The sequence below is a fragment of the Oryzias latipes genome, chromosome 17 (assembly GCF_002234675.1).
Source record: "Oryzias latipes chromosome 17, ASM223467v1".
Classification (NCBI taxonomy): domain Eukaryota; kingdom Metazoa; phylum Chordata; class Actinopteri; order Beloniformes; family Adrianichthyidae; genus Oryzias; species Oryzias latipes.
The window spans coordinates 20,995,643-21,014,744 of NC_019875.2; the positions used below are offsets into that span (position 1 = coordinate 20,995,643).

Sequence of the window (19,102 nt, forward strand, 5' to 3'; positions counted from 1 at the left end):
TATTTATTAGGTTTTTACATTAGAAAATGGGTGACATCAGTTTTGCCGATTAAAATTCCAGGGCACTTGATAGTCCCGCACTATTTAGTCTTTTAGGGTTTAGGGAGGAGCGAGGAATTTCGGACATGGCCATAGACATCTACATCAATAAGCAAAAATTGGGAGAAAACTTTCCTTGACAAAAATTTTATAAAGCATCTTAAAGCCAAATATCTACTGCAACTTCTTTAGAGTAGAGTAGGTGGTGGAGAACATGACACCATATTGCTTCTGGTGTGAATTTGTTTTATCGCTTTTTTGTAAAGATGGAGAAAAAATAAGGAAGAGAGTAAGAGTATATTTAGTAACACGGTACACATATTTTGATTAACTACTTTATTTTCATTGCACTGATTTTAATGTGAAGGGCAGAGATTATTTAGCCCCAAAAAAAATGTAAGAAAATTCTTGTTTTTAAATATTGGGGCATATTTCTCCATCATTCCCTAATTTCCTTACAGGATTGTATTAAGATAGCTTAAAAATTATATAAAATTGGTTGGTAAACATTAAATCTCCTTGCATCTTTTTTTCTCTGTAGGGCCTCACGAAGCGCCGGTCACTCAAGGAGGGGACCAGTGTCTGCTCCAAGCCCAGCAGCAAGCCTCTCGGAGTGGGCAGCCTTTGCAATCTGCCCCCTTGGGTTTCCAGGGTCCACCTATGGGTCAACATGGAGGCTCTGCCCCAAACCAGGGCTTGGCCCCGTCTGCCCAGAACGCTCAAGCTCAGCACACGCATCTCCCTCCACACCCACACCACCTGCAGAGCACTCCTCCGCCCTCTAACCAGGCCCCTCACCCGTGGGCACCTCCGCCTTCCACTTCCCACCCGCTCTCCTCACCCCCTCTTACCCCACAGAAAGTGCCTCACATACAGGTGAGTCTCCATCAAACAAAGGCTTTGATGTGGTTGCAGTGCCGTGAGTGTAAGAGAGATCTGGACTGTGTGCATTTGTTCTATGTGTGGGTGTATTTCATGTTAATGTTTGTTTTTCATGTGGGTGGGGGAATGTGTGTTTGGAGTCTAAGGGAAGTGTGTGCACATGACATTTAAGAGCACAGCGGTGTATTGGGTGTTGCACATTGGGGGTTTATCTGTATGTGTGTGTGTGTCTGTCATGCTTGTTGTTTTTTGCCTTTTGTGTGTGCCGCTGCTGCTAGCCCTGTGTGGTTGTATTTCCGTGTGAGTGGGGAAATGGATTTTTGCAGCTGTTTGCTTCCTGTGCGCAGAATATCCTGAGACGTGTGTGCAACACACACATGCACAGAGGCGCCACCAGCATAATCTCCCCTTGCTCTTGCTCCTGTTCTCCCCCTCCTCTTCAGAGGAAACCTCCCTTCCTGTCTGTCCCTCCTCCCCGTCTCCTCTCTTTCCGCTTGTCTGTCTCTCCAACTGTTTGTCTTATCCATTTCAGGGATGTCATCACTAAGTTAATGTTGTGTACTCGGATATGCAGAGAGATAGACAGCTCGAAAAAGACGGAGACGGTAAAAGAGAGGAAAAAACTGGGAAGTGCATGAGAGTTTGGGGGATGGGTGAACACTAAGGGCAAAGAAGTTCTCCAAGTCCCACTCCGATCTTTTTTTTAAATCGATTGTAAAAGTGCTCCCAGTGGTCTTTCAATTATGATTACACCGTTTTTAGCCAAAATAAAAAAAAACTGTCATTTTTTTGGGACAGTTTTTGCAGAGCAGAGGTAGTTCTTTATAGATTTGCCACTAGAATTGTAGACAGGACTGTTGGTAATCCCACCCCTGCTTCCCGACATCCTCCTACTAGCTTACTGCCCCTCACAACCCCAGCCTAACGAGATAAAACAAAGACGACATGGATTTATTTTTCTGTAAGTGGATGCATCAAAATGGAGCGGAGCAGGAAGCTTGTGGTCTGCTGATTGTAGCTAATATGTCTACAAGCTTTTCTCAACAGCAGTTTTTTCTCTGCTCCTGATTCACAATTATTTTTGAATAAGGAATACACAATATAATAATACAAAATTTTAAGCTTAATTGTTTTATATATGTCATCTATTATGAAAAAAAGTCTACGAGAACATGTTAAAAAAACACAGAAAACCCCATTTTCATCGGAGTGGATCTTTAAACCATCAAAAATCTAAGGGAGTTCTGAATGACAACCGTTCATGTGTGTGTGAGCACGTGCACGAATGCTGTTGACTGTCACGTGCCTTTGCCTTCCATTAGTTTTCGTTGCTCAAAGCCTCCTTTCTCCACTGACCCATTCATACACAATAGTTGTCCTGTGACCACGCACACACCAATGTGGAGCGACCCCTTTTTTTTATGTTCGTACTGTTCGTACTGTTCCCCTTTCCTCTTCTGTTACCCCCCCTTCCCAACCTCCAAGACTGCGTGGTTGTGTTATGTGGTTGACATTTCAGCCGTCACACTTAATTTACCCAGCACTCCTGACCTAGATGCCAGGTTGACTGGTGAGCCCTGCTTCTCGCCTGGGTGCGCTGCATGTGCCGCACTGACTTTAGCTGCAGGCCCGGCAGCCCCTGTCATTATACACACACATACTCGCAAACAGGCTCTGATGGCGTGGTCCGGAGTGGGAGAGTGAATCTGCCTTGGGAAATAGGATAGCCCAGGTAGGTGTAGGAGCAGCGTGTGCCTGTCTGTGGTGCAGGAAAGGAGATCTTTTCGGATGCGCTTGTTAGAAAGAGCCACACACTGAGCTGGTCAGTCAGTCAAGATGACTGTGTGTCTGGTACTCTAAGCTCCATCTGTTCACTAAGCATGGTTATTATACATGCACGCACACACGTGCATGTGTGCCTTCGTCAGCAGCTCAAGGTCACAGCTCTGGCAGAGTGTTATCCTGTGACCTTTATTCTACATCTCTCACACACACACACACACACACACACACTCACTCACACTGTGTTGCGTGCAGCATTCTGGTTGACATATAACATTCTCGTCTTGCCCCTCCCCCTCGGTCAATCGTGCAGACGGCGAGCTGCTATACCATTTAGCTCTCTAATATTCTGTGGCTTTAAGGAAATGAGTCTCTGTGCTCAATTGTCTCTTGTGCCGTGTTTGAAAACTGGAAAATATGCATCACAGGTTTAGTGGTTGATGTTTTCTGCAATTCAGTCAAAACTGAGGTTAGTCCTGCCGCTGCAACTCGAAATATTCAGTACTCGCACCAAAAGCTGTTTCCATTTATTTCTTTTTTCCCCTCCGATCTATTTTATGTTCAAGTATTTCTCTGTAAAGATGAATATTTTTTACAAAGTGGAAACTTGGTAAAGTTTAGTACCTTGACTTAGGAAAGTTGCAGCTTAAATGTCCAGTTGTCTCAGTGACTCAAAACATTTTAAAAAGAGGCACAATGTACATAAGTTTTAGATATATGCTAATATTTTCTACACACAGCAGCTAGGACTAATGGTGTTTTCATAAAAATAGAGGATGGTTTTACACCTATTTGTTCTGTTGTAATGACTAGGACTAAGTATGACTATCAACATATTGAAAAGATTTGAAGTTCATAACTTAAAAAAATTGGTAAATGGATATATTTTTGGTATTAAAAAGCTGTTTTCGCATAACTGATATTAACTGAACAAAAATGAAACTTTTTGATATTAAAATTGTGTATTTTATATTTAAAAACAAACAAAAAAGCAATGGCTATGTCTTGAAATTATTATTAGAATTTAGTATTTATTGCATTTACTGATATTCTCAAATACATCATACTACCCTACTGTATTTGATTAAACCAGCTATAATTGTCATTTGTCTTTTACTTTAGCTTTGAAGTGTTTTTAGAAAGAACTGTTATGAGAATATCTTCAGATTTGAGCTGTCCAGCACTGTAAAAAAAAATCACAGCAAATGAGATTCTTTTTGCACAGTAAAAGTCATAAACAGTAAAAAGCTAAATTTCTAAACGTTTTAAAAAAAAGTTTTTTTTTTTTTAAATTCCATTTATTTTAATCTAAATTTAGCTGCTTTCTTTATAGTGCACACTATTTTTGTTTAAATCCGACGGGAAATTTTGAATTGTTTCGCTTGAAGTTCTATCTTCAAGGAAAACAAGGCTTTTAATGCTGTATTGACCAACACAAGTTTGAATGTTCTAAGTTGTCCCTGGCTGGCCAAGCAGGACCACATTTTGTAGCTTATTTACAAACTCTGTTATTTAGTTTGCATGAAAACAAGTTAATTATTCCTTGTCACTGATAAATGCAAATACAGAGCTAAATATATAAACACCTGGACAAAATCATTGTGTTGAAATATTTGTTTAATTTTCAGACCAAACTAATGTTCAAAACGGTGACTAGTAGCAAAACGAGCAACCTCTGTTGGAGTTAACGTGGCAATTTGGTCTGGTTACAGGACGAGTATGTTTTTTTCTTATGATGTTGTCACAGGTGCTGTTAGCCTGTAGTTAGCTTCAAGTGCAGTCACAGCAGAGATTAAATGCAGAGAAAGAAACTAGTCTTCACAGTCTGGTCACGTTTTGAGACAATCTTTGACCCCATGAGTATAAAGCAGAGAACTGAAATGAAGATCAGAAATCTGTTGGTAGATGACAGAATCTTTGTTTATTTTTCCTTTTAGGCTACTCTCTTTAGGATTTGCCACCCAGCTCTGTGTTTAGCCAGATTTGGGTCCGGCACATAAAACACGTTAAAGTAACTTACAGCACCTGGTAGTTTCAGGTGGCCTACCATCTGAGAAGTAGCAAGGCCCTAACTGTGCTTAGCTTCCAAGATCAGAGGTTTTCAGGATGATTGATCGCATCTATGCACTGGACTGTATTCTATACTATCCGTTCACGTTTGATCATTTAAACATATATTAATACTTGTCTCTCAGTTGTTTGTTGGAATTGATAAAACTATTCTATCCCTTAGGTTTATATCAGAGAGATGTAGGTTTGGTCGTGTTTGACGGACCATCATGCTGTAGATGAGTGCTGATGTTTGGCTGGGGGTTTAGATTGATCCATGGATGAATGGATGAACAGGCGAAAAGACGGTGATTAATGAGAAAATGATCTCAAGATTTCCTTCTCCCTTTTCCTTTGAGAGTTTTGATGCTTTAGCATCAGAAAGTCTTTCTTTATTTTACCTGGACCATTTATGAAAATATTCTTTTGGAAGTGTCCTTACCCTGATTCAAAAAAGGGCAATGAAATCTTACGGCTGAACAAAATTTGAACCTATTCAAGTGAACGTACAAGGTAGATTCACGGGCACCAAACCTGACGCAGCACTCCAGCGTTTGTGTGTGTGCGCGGTTGTGTACACACTGTGTGTCTCCATTGTCATTCGTGTGATTGATTATCCAAGAAGCTTGGCAGGAGGACAGATTTATCTCCTGCACCACATATCCCTCACCATCTCTCTTTCCGCGAGTGTCTGTCTCCATCGCCTTCCCTCCCATCCCCCATTTGTGCGTCTAAATGGCTCGGTTTACGTGTGTGTCAGCAGGTGTCTTGTGTGCCTGTGTGCAGAGGTTTGTGTGATGTGTGACCTTGCAGCACTTCGATGTTTGTGTGTCTTCATTAGCATTCTTCTGATGGAAGTGAACTTTAAGTGATGGCACCCCAACTCCTTCCTGCTCCACGTGAACAAACTATGATAAGTGCGTGTGTACAGGAGGCGACTGCTGCTGTAAACTTGCTAATGCTCACACACGCACACCTCATTGACACGCACACGCATTACACACGCACACCAACTCACTCTCAAAGGCATAGTGTCTCTTGCTGGCGTAAGAGACGCACACACTCCTCCTCGCAGTGCCTTTTTGAAGTATGGAGATAATTTATTCGTGTCATGATGCCTGATTTCCCATCTGCTACTGGGACCCTGAGCAGCTGGAGAGAAAGAAAGCAGGAGAGAAGGAGGGAGGGATGGAAGAGAGGGAAAGGGAGGAGAGGCAGCTGGAGAGGCTCCCAACAGCTGGTAACCAGCTTCTTGTCACAGGAAGCTTACTTGGGAGCAAAGATGAGGTGGAGGGAGAAGAGGGGAGAAGGATTTAGTCTGGAGAGTTAAAAAAAAAAGTAGATAAAATGAAGTGTCAGCCAGTTTGTTTACTAAGGTTAGTCTGCTGAAGAAGAGGAGGGGAATCAAACTCCAGGTTTGGGATGCAGAGGAGTTGGCCGTTACACTCGTGAATAAATCTATCTGCTTTCCTCTCTCAGTTCACTAATACATTTAAGTTTCTGTTTTGCAGAAAGGCACCTACCTTGACTGATGTGTCAGCTTGTTTTGCAGAACTGTGAAAAGCACCACTCATGTTAAATGGGATGCTTTTTCTTATAATCTTAATTGTTGAGGTGAATTTCTCAGTTGGTCAGCATGATTTTTGCTTTACTAGCTATTTAATTTCAGGCATATTGCCTAAATCTCTCGTTTCCTTTTTTTTAATCAGCTTTGACGCATCTATAATTACCATTTGTCCAGTGAAGTTCATCATTTATTGCTCTAGATGGACCAAGTGTTGCCCAGAAATGCAGACATGTGTTGGAACATGTTGAGCTAATTTGATGGTCTACCCCTTATTCTGTAACCCTTGTTACAGATGACATTAACCCTTGTGCTAACCTAGGCACTTTAACATTGGGAGTTGGGTCATCTAGACCCACTAGACTAAACCTTTTTTCTTCAATGATTTGTGATCTTCACTGGTGTCCATGGATTACATGAAATCTTTCCACCTTTATCCACCTTTGTCATGGTAGGGAGAACACGTCAATGTAAGGGTGGGGTCATCTAAGATAGCACAAGGGTTAAAGACCTACTCCAATTAATATCATATTTTTTGTGATTAACACGTTCTTCTTATTCACAAAAATTAAGCTAACTATTGAGTTTCGGGATATTTCTTTATTCAAATCCTTGTCAATCAAGAGCAGTTGAAAAAAAATGCTGTTGGAAAAAGCATGTACCGGTAGTAGTTATGTAGGTGATACGTGTGGCGTCTTTGTTTTCCTCGTCTGAGCTGGAATCTGGCTCAAAACCGTACGGCTGGATAGCTCCAATATTTCTCACCATTTTTGCTTCACCAGTAATGTTGGGTTAGGGTTGTGAGGGGCTGTAAGCTGTGAGAGAGTGTAAGCAAAGGGATTGTGGTAAACGAGGGACAGGCTTACGACATGCTAATAGTTCCACCCACAACTCTGAGGCAAATTATTAATGAACTACTCACGTCCTGCAGAAACTGTCTCAGAATTTGTTTTATTTACTACCACTACATTTTCACTGATGTCTTTTTTATCAAAACGTTTTTGTGATGTTCCACCATTTAATTTCTGTAAAAATATATTGTTTTTTTGTTGTTGTTATAAGTAATATCTTTTTTTTGTTTTATTCCTAGCATTCCCCCTCGGACCTATCAGGTGATGCCTCAATGATGGTTCCTGACAGGCCACCGGTTGGCACAGTAGCCTCGGGCCAGCCTATCTGCACAGAAAAGCCTAGTGATCAGGAGACCAAGCCAAAAAAGAAAAAGAAGAAGAAAGCAAAAGTAGCTGGAGAACAAGAGGGAAACATGAAGACGGTAAAAGAAGGAGAAGAAAATGTAAAGTCAGAATTTCCTGGAGCAGGAGGTGATGCCGGTGAACAGGCAACAGGCGCAGGAACTGTAGGAGGTTCACCACCAGTAGAGGAGAAGAAAAAGCGGAAAAAGAAACCAAAGGAGAAGGCTGAGGGGAAGGAACCCAAACAGCCCAAGACCCCGAAAACACCCAAAACACCTAAGACTCCCAAAGAACCCAAGGAGCCCAAGGAGAAAAAACCCAAGAGCACCACACCCAAGGCAAAGACTCCGAAGAAAACCAGGTAAGAACCACTTTTCTGTGTGCAAAGGATGGAGAGCAGTGTGCTGAAAAACTTTGAACATGCTGTGCTGAGTTACATCATTTGATTATGTGAGCCTACCTAGAGAATGGAGAAATGCAAACAAATGGGAAACGGCGTATACATGTGTAGCGCTTTCCTGCCTTCTTAAAAGGCCCAAAGCGCTTTGCAGTCACAGTCCCATTCACCCATACACATTCACACACTGAATGCTGCCTAACAGTGAGCAATGTGGGGTTCAGTGTCTTGCCCAAGGACACTTCGACACATGAAACATGAGTTTACCATGGATGTAAATTTTAATGGATGAAAGCTAAGGAATTAAATAAGCATGGATAGGACACCCTTTGGTCCACAAATGTTTGCCCCAAATTTGTACCCTCCTTGTCTGTTTTAGCCAGTTATTCCCACGTGTTGAAAAGATTTTCTACAAATGGATGTTTAAATATGTTTATCCAAAAATCTTGACTTAACTCCTCTAAGATTTAAAAGAAACACTTAAAAACTGTACTAGAAGTTTAAGAAAAGTTATTTGTTTAGAGTAAACACATTTGTTAATACTTATTAACCTTTTTCAGATTAAAATAGTTCAGTAAAAATGAGAAATGGTGTACCCATTGGATCTCATTAAATTTTAATGCTTAATTTAAAAATTGAATTAAAAATATGAAGCAGGGATCTTATCTGCTGCAAACTAAGCTGGTTGATTGAAGGAGGCACTTTCAAAAGTATAATGATCATACATAAATGATGGATTAGTCAACAAATCAAATAATGGTTAGTTTCAGCTCTAGTTATAGTAAATAAATCCTTGATTGTGTGTCACCAAGCGTAGGTTCATTCAAACTTGAACATTAAGCAGATCTGTCAGTCATTTGACCAACCAGACAGAACCAAAGGGGTCACAACCTCTGAGCCGGGAACTGCCACACACCAGTTATGACTGCTGATAATTATTGTGATCGCTGAAGCAGAGAACACCAAAAGAAAAAAAAGAAAGAAAACTGACTCAGTTCTTCACATTTCCTGGTCTGCTCTCACTCTGCAGGCTGAAGCGATGAGTCTAGAATTCTAAATCTGTGTTCTGTTTTATAGAATTCTTTGCACATGTGACTTTTTTTCATGACTGTCCAAATAATACTTTATTTGTTCATTCTCTTTTGTTTTATTTTAACCTGAGATAAAACCTTTAAAATAAAATAAAAAGGATATATACTGGAGTAGAGCGTTACAACCTGGATTGTTAATGGAGTTGAGATTTGTTGAACCTTCTTAGAAAAGGACTGAAGACTGAAACTTTAAATCTTCTAGATTGCAGAAGAAAACTCAACTTTAATGAAATTGTTCACAGCCTGTCATTTTTCAAGATAAAGAGCACTTTTTTTATTTTAAAAACGTCAGTAAAGTAGTGGAAACACGCTATATATTTTACAGTTGACTAACTTTTTCCCAGCCTGCCAGATTATTTTTTATGTGAATTATTCTATTCTTTAAAAGTTCAGTAAATATTATTCCTCTGCAGATATCATGTATCTATCTATCCAGGATCTATTAAAATCCCCACTCGAATCAGCTTTTGATCTATTGTAAAAGCGGTCTCAGTGGTCTTTTAAGTAGGATTGTCCTGTTTTTAAGTAAAAATGTAAAAAACCCAGGCTAACACCAGAGTTGTTTTCTAGGACTAAGTTTCTGCAGAGCGGCAGTAGTTCACTAGAAATTCGCCTCCGAGTTGTCTTCCCATCATCCATTGTTTACGTGCTCTCCAGCTAGCTCGCAGCATCAGAATCAGAATAGAGCGGAGCAGGGAGCTTGTGGCTTGGCTTAGTAACATGTATGTTGGACTTTCAAGCTTTTCCAACTGTATTTTTTTTTGTCTTCTCCTGATTCACATATATTTGAATTTTGAGCTTAGTTTTCTTAATATATTTCCCCCATCATGAGAAGAATCCCTGAAGAACATGTTAAACATCCAAAACACCATTGTCAGCCGATTGGATTTTTAATATCTCAATTGAACTAGTTCTTATCAGTTGTAAACAATCAGCTTCAGGTCACTGTGTTTACTCTGCTTTCTAGTCTTATCCGTGCTCCTTACACTTTTCCTCTCTGGTGTTGTCGCCTTTTCACCTTTCACCTATAGTTTTCAAACCTGCACTGTGTTGCCTCTTCTGACAATGCGTTTTCACTTTGTTCTCACAGTCCGTCAAACCAGAGGTGTTTTGAAGAACTGCAAAAGGGCTTTTGTGTATAAAAGGGATGTGTGTGGCGTTGTTGTGTAGGTGGAAACTTGATCAGGCGGAGGAATGTGTCAGCACGGCCCCTATCTCGCTCCAGTCCACTGTCCTTGAATCTCTCATCTTTCCTTTCGGCCCCTTTTATCCAGAGGAAGGAGGAGGGGCCGTGGCAGTGGGCGGGGGGGGGTCAGTGCTGGGGGAGGCCGGGCGTGCGTGTGCCAGCCACTTTAAAAGAATCTGGGGTTTGTGGAAAAATGGGGCTTGTGTTTAGTGTGTGCTTGCTCTTCTTGGGGGGGAGGGGTCATTCATTGGTAGTCTTTGTGGCAGAAAATGGCGTCTAATGATAATGAGGGCCACGCTGCTGACCACTCCAAAGCCACAACTGTGAGGGCAGGGGAAACGTGGGGGTGGGGAGTTCATTCTCAGATCAGTGTGTGTGTTGGTAAACTAAACTGGCTCTTATCTGTTGTCGGGCTTTCCTCCATCTTGAGTGGCAGCCTGGAGCTTCCAGGTTAATTTAGCATAATAATGGCTGCTGGCCATTCACTGCTATTCTAAAATGGTGGCCGTGCATTATCCTTGAACTGTTTACTAAAATCCTTTTTTATTTCTTCCTCTCCCTTTAAGCCCACCTCTTCCTGAAGTTATAAAGAGTGCATCCTTTTATCTGTTCCTGCAAACCCCTTCCTCCCTAGTCCTGTCTTCTGAATGCAAAACTCTGGAATACGTTTGATTAGTGGAGGAGTTTTGTATTAGAAAGAGAAGAAATTCTCACATTAGTCTTTTAGTTTTTCATCTTAGAAAAAGTAAAATTATCCTGCATAAAGTTTAGTTTTAAAAAACCACTGAGCAGTAGAAGGGGGGGGGCAGAGAAGTTATCTGGAAATCATCTCCTCACTATGCCACTTTCACAGATAAAACATTTAGAACGTTTGTGTATTTCTTCAGATTTCCCCTTTTCGACTGTTTGTTTTCCATTCATAATTTAGTCTGTTAGTGCATTTTACTCCATTTGTTTCTATTTTAATTGTTGGATACCAGGTCTGCATTTGTACTGTGGTGCCCCACATCAGTGTTCACTTGCAACTAGACTGGGTCACTCGTTTTTAGGCTGGCCAAAGTTTAACAGGATTTTTCACACCAACCCAAACAAAGACTATTTAGGAAACAAACTCATTCTTGCAAACAGCCATGTTGTCGATTCACCCTTACATGTTTTTTAGGGTGTAACCTGTATTCCGTTGCATGTTTAAGGTGACTCGATCCTTATTTCAATCAATAGAGGGAGAAATTACCACCCAAACCTTGTAGTCTTTTCTTGTAGCCCATACCATACAGCAACATGTTTTTTTCTTTGATCTTTGTATTTGCTCTTCTTTTATGAACAAATACACCACGACAGAGCTGACTAAAAGCTTTGCTTTATCAGTGTAACCAGGATGTTATGCTGCGCTGTTAAAACATTTTAGCAAAGGCTGCTTTGTGGGGGGTTTTTCTCTCTCAATTACTCACATGTTTGTGGTACTGTCAGAAGGTGCACCTTGTTATATTTTGTAGGTTTATTCAGAATCTCTAAGGGCAGCAACACTTTTCACACCAGCAAGTTTATTCTAAAGTGCTAAACACTTTAGCACAATTTGAAAATGCAAATTTCTCTAGACCATGTTACATTTTTTTACTTGATAGACCCAGCTATTTTCATCAAAATGCTCCAGTGAGTGTAAATTTGGGGATATTTCTGTACACAAATACAGTAGGGATTTTGAATCACCCTGGAAAGACCTTGTTTTTGTTTTAATCAGTTGCTGTTCAGAATTAAGTAAGGAAGTGCGTTTGTTTTGGCCAAGGTTAGAGGGTAGACAATGATTCCTCAAAAAGCTCCTCAATAGCAAACACAGTCTGTGTGCTCACACTTGATGAAAAGACAGGACTTGAACACTTCCTATGCCTTCTTTACCGCTGGTTTCAGCTCCTCTAAACGTTGTGTGTGGGCAGTCCACAGAGTATTAGGTGATTTTACTTGTCCAGTCTGCTCACTCCTCTCCTCTGACCTTGCCATCTCTCCCCATCCTACTTTTCCTTCGCCGTCTTATCACGCTCTCCCTCTTTCTTTCTTTACCTCCCTCAGAGGAAGTCCATCTATAAATAACGCTGCTCTCAGTTGCCACACCCTTTCCCGTGAGGGAGTGTGTGTAAGTGCACGTGTGTGGGGTGATTTGTTTGCCAGTACACACAAGAGAGACATGCATGTGGCCAGGCACCATGCTTTGTGCACGCTTGCAAACATGTGCATATACAGCACTTTCTGATCACACAGATCTGCCCGTGTGATGCCTTCTGGGCCCTTGTGTTTTTCATTTATTGAGCGTGGGAGGGGTTGTGAGGGTTGCTTATGAGGTTCAGTGTAATGACTCATCAGAGCAGCAGGTGTTCCTGACACCCCACCCCTCTTGGTTTTGTCGTTATCTTGTCTCTGTCACTCTCCATATTTCACTCCTGTTCTTCCCCTTTGTGCAGGATTGGCACCTCGTCTTTGAGGCTTGGTTTGAAGTAACTGGAGCCAGGGCAGTTTACTATGTTTACCACTAGGTGGCTTGTTTAACAAGCAAACTGGACCCATTTCCTTAGACATTGGTAGAGAAATGAAGAGATACCGTCGTTTTTGCCATTATATTTACTTTATTTTCCTCACTTTAAGGTGCACATAAAAGCCTTAATGTTTCTTAAAAAAACTACAGTGCACTTTCTTTTCTGGAGGACCTTATTTATGGATTAATTCTGGTTCTGCTTCCTAATATCAAAGCACTATTCTGTCAAAATGTCAGTCTCATTTTTATTGCGAGGTATAATGCTAGGTATTATGTAGTGGCGTCAGACTGTTTTTTAGGTACAAGGTTGGGAAGTAGCATAGTCATAGTAACGTTAGTTTTTGGGTTATCCCTTTTTTTTACGTCTTTTAATCAAGGCCGGGAGTTGCATGTATTGTGACTTTGCTAAGGCGGCTAACACTTCTAACTTGGCTAACGTGTAGCATGTTACAGACAAGTACCAGAGTTGGTGTGAACGCATTTAAAATCTGTCTGAATGATGGACGAACTTATTTCTAAATCTTTTGTCTCGCTTAATGTGCCTTATAGGTTGGTGTGCCTTATATAGAATAATTTTGAAATTAGACCGTCCATTAACAGTGCGCCTTATAATCTGGTGCACCCTTATAGTGTGGAAGATACGGGTACCCTGATGGCATCTGATTTTGAGTTAAGTTTTGTCATCTTATTTTATTGCACACAAATGGGGAGTGCATGGTTCTTTGAGTGACAATTGAGCTCTCAACTTTAGATTAGTCTTTGAGAGATTCTTCAAAGTCAGGGTTCTGAGATGTCACAGTCACGGTGGATATAACCTTCTTCTTCCACTTTCGGCTTCTCCCATCAGGGGTCGCCACAGCGAACAAGTCGCATGGTAAATTTGGCAATGTTTTACGCCGGATGCCCTTCCTGACGCAACCTTCTCTAACCGGGCTTGGAACCGGCAGAGGTAGAGAAGGGAACAGGGAGCAGCTTGGAGTCGAACCCGGGTTTCACGGACGGAAGGCGCCGCAAACCAGCACGAGCTAAACTGGCTCCCCCCTCCATCAATCCACAGTCACGGTGGATATAACCACGGAGCTGAAAACTGACTCTAAATCAGCCCAAGTGAAGTGAATGGATTCTGCTGTGCACTGGTAATCCACCTGTATGCTGACGATAGATAGAACTTTTATGAAGGCTGGCGTCCTGGCTCTTGAGTTTTCCATTAGTTTATTTCTTTTTAACACATTTGGTCATTTTTTATCTTGGAACAGTGGAGCAGATTTTGGTTTTGGCTAAAGTACACTGAGAAGTAACTTTATTTTCACTCAGGTTTTGTTTCAGCCAGATTTCTTTGTCTTGCCTCCTAATTTTAAAAGTATATTATGTTTTTTTCTGATGCACCTATGAATGATTTAGATTCAATGGAGTCCCCGATGAAATAGTTCAAATGCGTGCTCCATAATCCCTCCCCAAGTAATATTTAATTGAGCTTTTTCAGCAGGAGTTGTAATGCTGATGCATGGGGATTTTCTTCAAGTCCAGGCCATGTTTTCATTTAGTTTTAGATCTAATCAGAATATTATTACATCCATGTTTGTTTTACAGGAAGAGTATACCAATGATTTATTTAAAAATGGTCGAAAGTTGATGGTATACCATAGTGTGATACAAGTTTGTTTATCCCATAAAGCAGCTACATTCTTTGATGAAGCGAGATGGACTGAGCAGGAAGAGCTGCAAAGAGGTGATGATGCAGTTGAGAAGTGAGGCCATGAAGATGCTAGAGGAAGAGGGGGAAGAAAGAAGCCAAGTGGGAGAAATGTGTGTGTGTGTGTTCGTGCGTGTGTGTGTGGGGCCAGATGGCTTCAGCGTGTGGCGACCAGCCAGAGGAACAGGTGCAGGTCACATGACCAGCCGTTACCACGGAGATGGTGATTGCTCTTGGCGTGAGGATGAAAGGAGAGGGCCCCAGGGACATGGGGGGTGAGAGATGGAGGAGAGGGTAGTGAGCAGGAGGGAGGGAGGCACACAGTGCAGAAGAGAGAAATGCAGGCTTACAGTTTTGCAGAGGGCAATGCAAACGCACATTTTGACAAAAAACTATATTCAGTAAGAAGTTTAATAAAGGTTATAGTTACTTTAAATAGATTTGTAGTCCCATGCCGATCATATTTTGATCCATTTAAAAATAGTTCCCAGTGCTCTTTTAACTATGTTCATGCTGGTTTTAGCCAAAAATGAAAAAACCTTTAGGAACTATTTTCTGCCGAGCAGCAGTAGTTCATTAGAAATATGCCATAGAATATGTTGTGGGCGGGACCGTTGGCACTGAGCAAGCCCACTCCCACTTCACATCATCCCCCTGTTTACATGCTCCCCTGCTAGCTAACTGCTCCACACATCCCCAGCCTTAAATACTGGTGCAATATTGAGCTATATAGCCACACAATATTGAGCCAGATGCCAGTTCGGATGAAGACCTGCATGAAAAGAAGACCTGCATGGATCTAGTCATCTATAAGTGGATGCATCAGGATGGGACAGAGCAGAGAGCTTTTGGCTTGCCGTTGTAACGTCTACGTCACACCTACAAGCTTTTTCCAATGGCAGTTTTTCATCTGCCATTGGAAAAATTGCCATTGTTCTCCACTGTGAGAAAAATGCCACAAGATAATGTTAAAAACACCAAAAACAAGATTTCCATCAGAGTGGCTCTTTAAGAATGGCCCTTTAAAAAAACATCTGAAAACTCTGATGTTGACTTTGAAGATCTGGTTTGGTTATTCAGCGATAAGTCTCTTATGAAATGTTTTCTCTGTATTTAAAAAAGGAAACTTAAAACAAACATCAATTCAATTGAGGCTAAAAATGTATACTTTTTTTGTTATATCCTCATTTTCTCCATTTCTGTTCATTACACAAGTGACTTTAAGAAAGAGTTGATGGAACAAAAACTTTTACTGCTGTAGGTGTAAAGTCATAGTGTCATAGTTTGAGCTGGTTTCTTCATTTTTATTAGATTTATCGTAGCAAATTTATTTAATGGCTTTTCTGTGAGTTTTACTAAAAATAGACAATATTCTATAGACCTAAATACATGGAAATATGAATGATTGGAATTAATCAATAACAATAAATATCTCCATCTACGAAATCCCTTCACACCTTTATTTAGTTTTTTTTTCTCTCTTACTAGAACGGGACTTGACATTGACAAACCCCTTGAAAAAATCAGGCAGCGTCTCAATTGTGGTTAAGATGGCCTAAAAGAAGCTCCAACCAAGAAATGATTGGAACCTGGCACTTCTTTGACTATCCTGGATTAAACGGCATCTGCTGACTGTGCCCCATTTACCCATGTGATATTGTTAATCGTTTGCTCCCTTTGGTGAGCGTGCACACTTTGGAAAGTTGTTTGGCACTCACACTGAAGTGTAATGCACAACAGTAAACATGTGAGTGAATTCAGGTGTTCGCTATGAAGCGGATCAGGATTCTCTGGATTAACATTGGTGCAAATCAAATTTGCAAGTGTGAAAGCAATTTAACACTGACTTCCCTTTTAGATGTTGTTTTGGTCTAAAAAATTGGTGCTGAACTTCACAGTGCAGAAAACTTTAATTCAAGTTGTTTTTTCAAAAAAGTCTGTCAGAACTGAGGTGGGTTCTGGAGTGTATCAGTTGATCATCTTAATCTATTATGTACACAAGGAAAAATGGTTTAGGTAATTGTTTTGCTTTATAATTTGCCTAAATGCAATCATTCATAACATTATATAAATTGAGTTGGAAACAAGGAGAAACTGTAAAGTCTACCCTGTCTGTATAGAGCTTAAAGTTGAAAAAGAGTGTAAAAAAACAAGGTTACTTGAAAAGCAACTCAGTTGCATGTAAACACATCTAAGAGGCTGGACTGTAGCTAAGGAGGTAGAGCAGTTGATCCACCAATGGAAGTGGTTGGTAGTTAGATTGCAGCCTTGGACAATGCATGTGTCATTATCTCCTTTAGCAAAACACTTGTTTCCAGAAATGTCTGTGTTGGTGGGGGAAAAATAATTACTAAATGGACCAAAATAAAGACTCACTGTGTGTAATGCCCACATAATGCTGCTGAATATGAAGCACTTTCCAGTGTTGTTGACCTGAAAGTGCTTTATAAATGCAAGCGGTTTACATTAACTTCTAACAATGTCCACCTATTTAGGTCTGAATGTTTGCATTAGCCCGCTCACCAATTTTTAAGTCGGAGAGATTCCCCTATGAAATAAAATAGTGTATTTTATTGCTCTATATTCAGATGTAAAACTGAATTCCAAAGACTTCACAAATGGGACAAATTCGCCCCCACGCATGCCTGCCTGCCTGCGTGACACTCAACATAAAGGTTTAGATTGGAGGGTTTAGCCACCACCTAAATGGTTCACCATGGGAATATGTCAAATGTGGAGAAGACATTTTAGGCATGGGGCTTAATCTTTTGGAGAAACTCTTATACACTATTTGAAAGTTAAATATTTTGTATTAATAAGGACAACAATAAATATGCCCATTTTGGATACTTACATACTCCAAGTATTTTGATTTGCTGCGTAGTTATTCTAAACCAGGGGTCCCCAAATCCAGGCTTCGAGGGCCGGTGTCCTACATGTTTTCCAACTAACCTGCCATTGAAGCTCCTTATTGGCTTATCACACCTGATCAATGTAATCATCAGCAAATAAGGCAGCGGTTCTGGAAAACCAGCAGGACACCGGCCCTCGAGGCTTGGACTTGGGGACCCCTGTTCTAAACCTTTTAAGTGTAATTTAACGAGTCTTTGGTGGGTTTTAGTCTGGCATGCAACTTTATTGCTCTCACATGAGTCATAAATAAGCATAGAAAGCTGTTAGGATCACAGTGGTGCAATAATCAGGCCAAACAGATTATTTATATGGTAAATATGCTAAAATAATTTAGTGAAATGTTGAAAGCTCAATTTGAAAACTTTCAGCCTGTGGTCTTTTTTTTGTAAATTGGGCTTTTGCAAGCAGTTTTAATTTTTATTTTATCACTTGTTTTTTTCTGTTTTTAAGATTTTCTTGAAAAGAATGCAACTTTATTTTTATTCAATTTAATTTATTATAATCAAAAAACTTCTTGGACTTGTTGGACCCTCTGGATGTTTTGCCGTGAGTTATGCTGCATTCACACTGAACGTGATTTGCTGCTAGATGCTTGTGTAAATTGGGCTTATGAACCTGAAGCCCCCAAGACGTGGGGGAGGAGCTACTGCATCACTACTACATGGTACGACAGAGTTTTAGGGCCACCAAAAAAAAAAGTCAAATTACAAGATTTCAAGTCGTAAATTTATGAAAAAACTCGTAAATTATCGGAGAAAAAACTTGTAAATTTACGAGATTAAAGTGGAAGTGAGCATACAGTACAGCAGCAAGTGAACGCCACGCAGTGTGCAGCAGAGCAGACTTAGTTGAACAGGTGAGCTGAATGTTTATTGATAACGTTCCAAATGTCTGGAAGCTCATTTGTTTGATTTACGATTTATTAATGTTTTATGTATTGATGGGTGGTTTGCAGGATCTCTGCAGCCCCTTGGATAAAGAAATCAGTATCCCTGCCGGTAGCTGTCCACTTGAATCCTTTCTTCCTCCACCAAAGACAAGGTCTCTACGTTTATGTGACGCTTCCGTCTGAGGAGGAGCACTTTTTGGCATTTTCAACGTTCTAATGCTAATAACACGGACTATTTTCATTCCTCTTTATTGTTTTATGTTGAAACGGGGCGTTTCATCTGGAGGAGGGGGCGTATGGAACACTGTTTACTTCCGCATTGATGTTCGGATGACAGGGTCATGACGTAATGTGACAGATGAACTTCAGGGTGTGTGAATGAAAAGGAAAATAAAGACTGCAAACGTGTCTCTGCGCTCCTTATCATTTGAAACTCCGCTTTACTTACACCGAACCCCGGAAAGCCGCTAAACTGAAAATAATCTGATTTTGAGTCGCAAACAGGTTTAGAATCGCTTTGTTTTTAATACATATCCGAAAATAAAGCTTCATAAAAGGCTCCACATATTTCATCTTCAAACTAGGCTCCGATAAAAGAAAAACTTTGGTGTTTTTTCCTCGTTAATCTAGGACTTTTTTCTCTTAAATAATTTAACAGTTTTGAAAGTTAAAAGTCGTAATTAAAATATATATATATTTTTTGTAAACTGGCCCTAAAACTTCGTCGTAACATGGAAACATCGACTGTATATTTCATTTGCAATACATGGAAGACACAAATAATGTTGGAAGAACAGTTTTGTTTATTTTGGAAAGCGCTACAATAAACACATCTTTATGTCTGGGTACATGAGATCATTCAGATATTCTCCCAGTAAGGGGAGGTTCACCATCCAG

The 19,102-nt window shown here is 40.5% G+C and overlaps 1 protein-coding gene across 3 annotated transcripts in view; it reads left to right on the plus strand.

Moving 5' to 3' along the window:
* The window catches only part of chd7 (chromodomain helicase DNA binding protein 7), an 83,949-nt gene that overhangs the window by 27,601 nt on the left and 37,246 nt on the right, over nucleotides 1-19,102 (plus strand). For all 3 annotated transcript variants that reach the window (XM_023965274.1, XM_023965276.1, XM_023965275.1), the window contains exons 3-4: nucleotides 581-915; nucleotides 7,407-7,870. In XM_023965274.1, coding sequence (XP_023821042.1) covers nucleotides 581-915; nucleotides 7,407-7,870 — 799 coding nt within the window. The remainder of the gene's footprint in view (nucleotides 1-580; nucleotides 916-7,406; nucleotides 7,871-19,102) is intronic.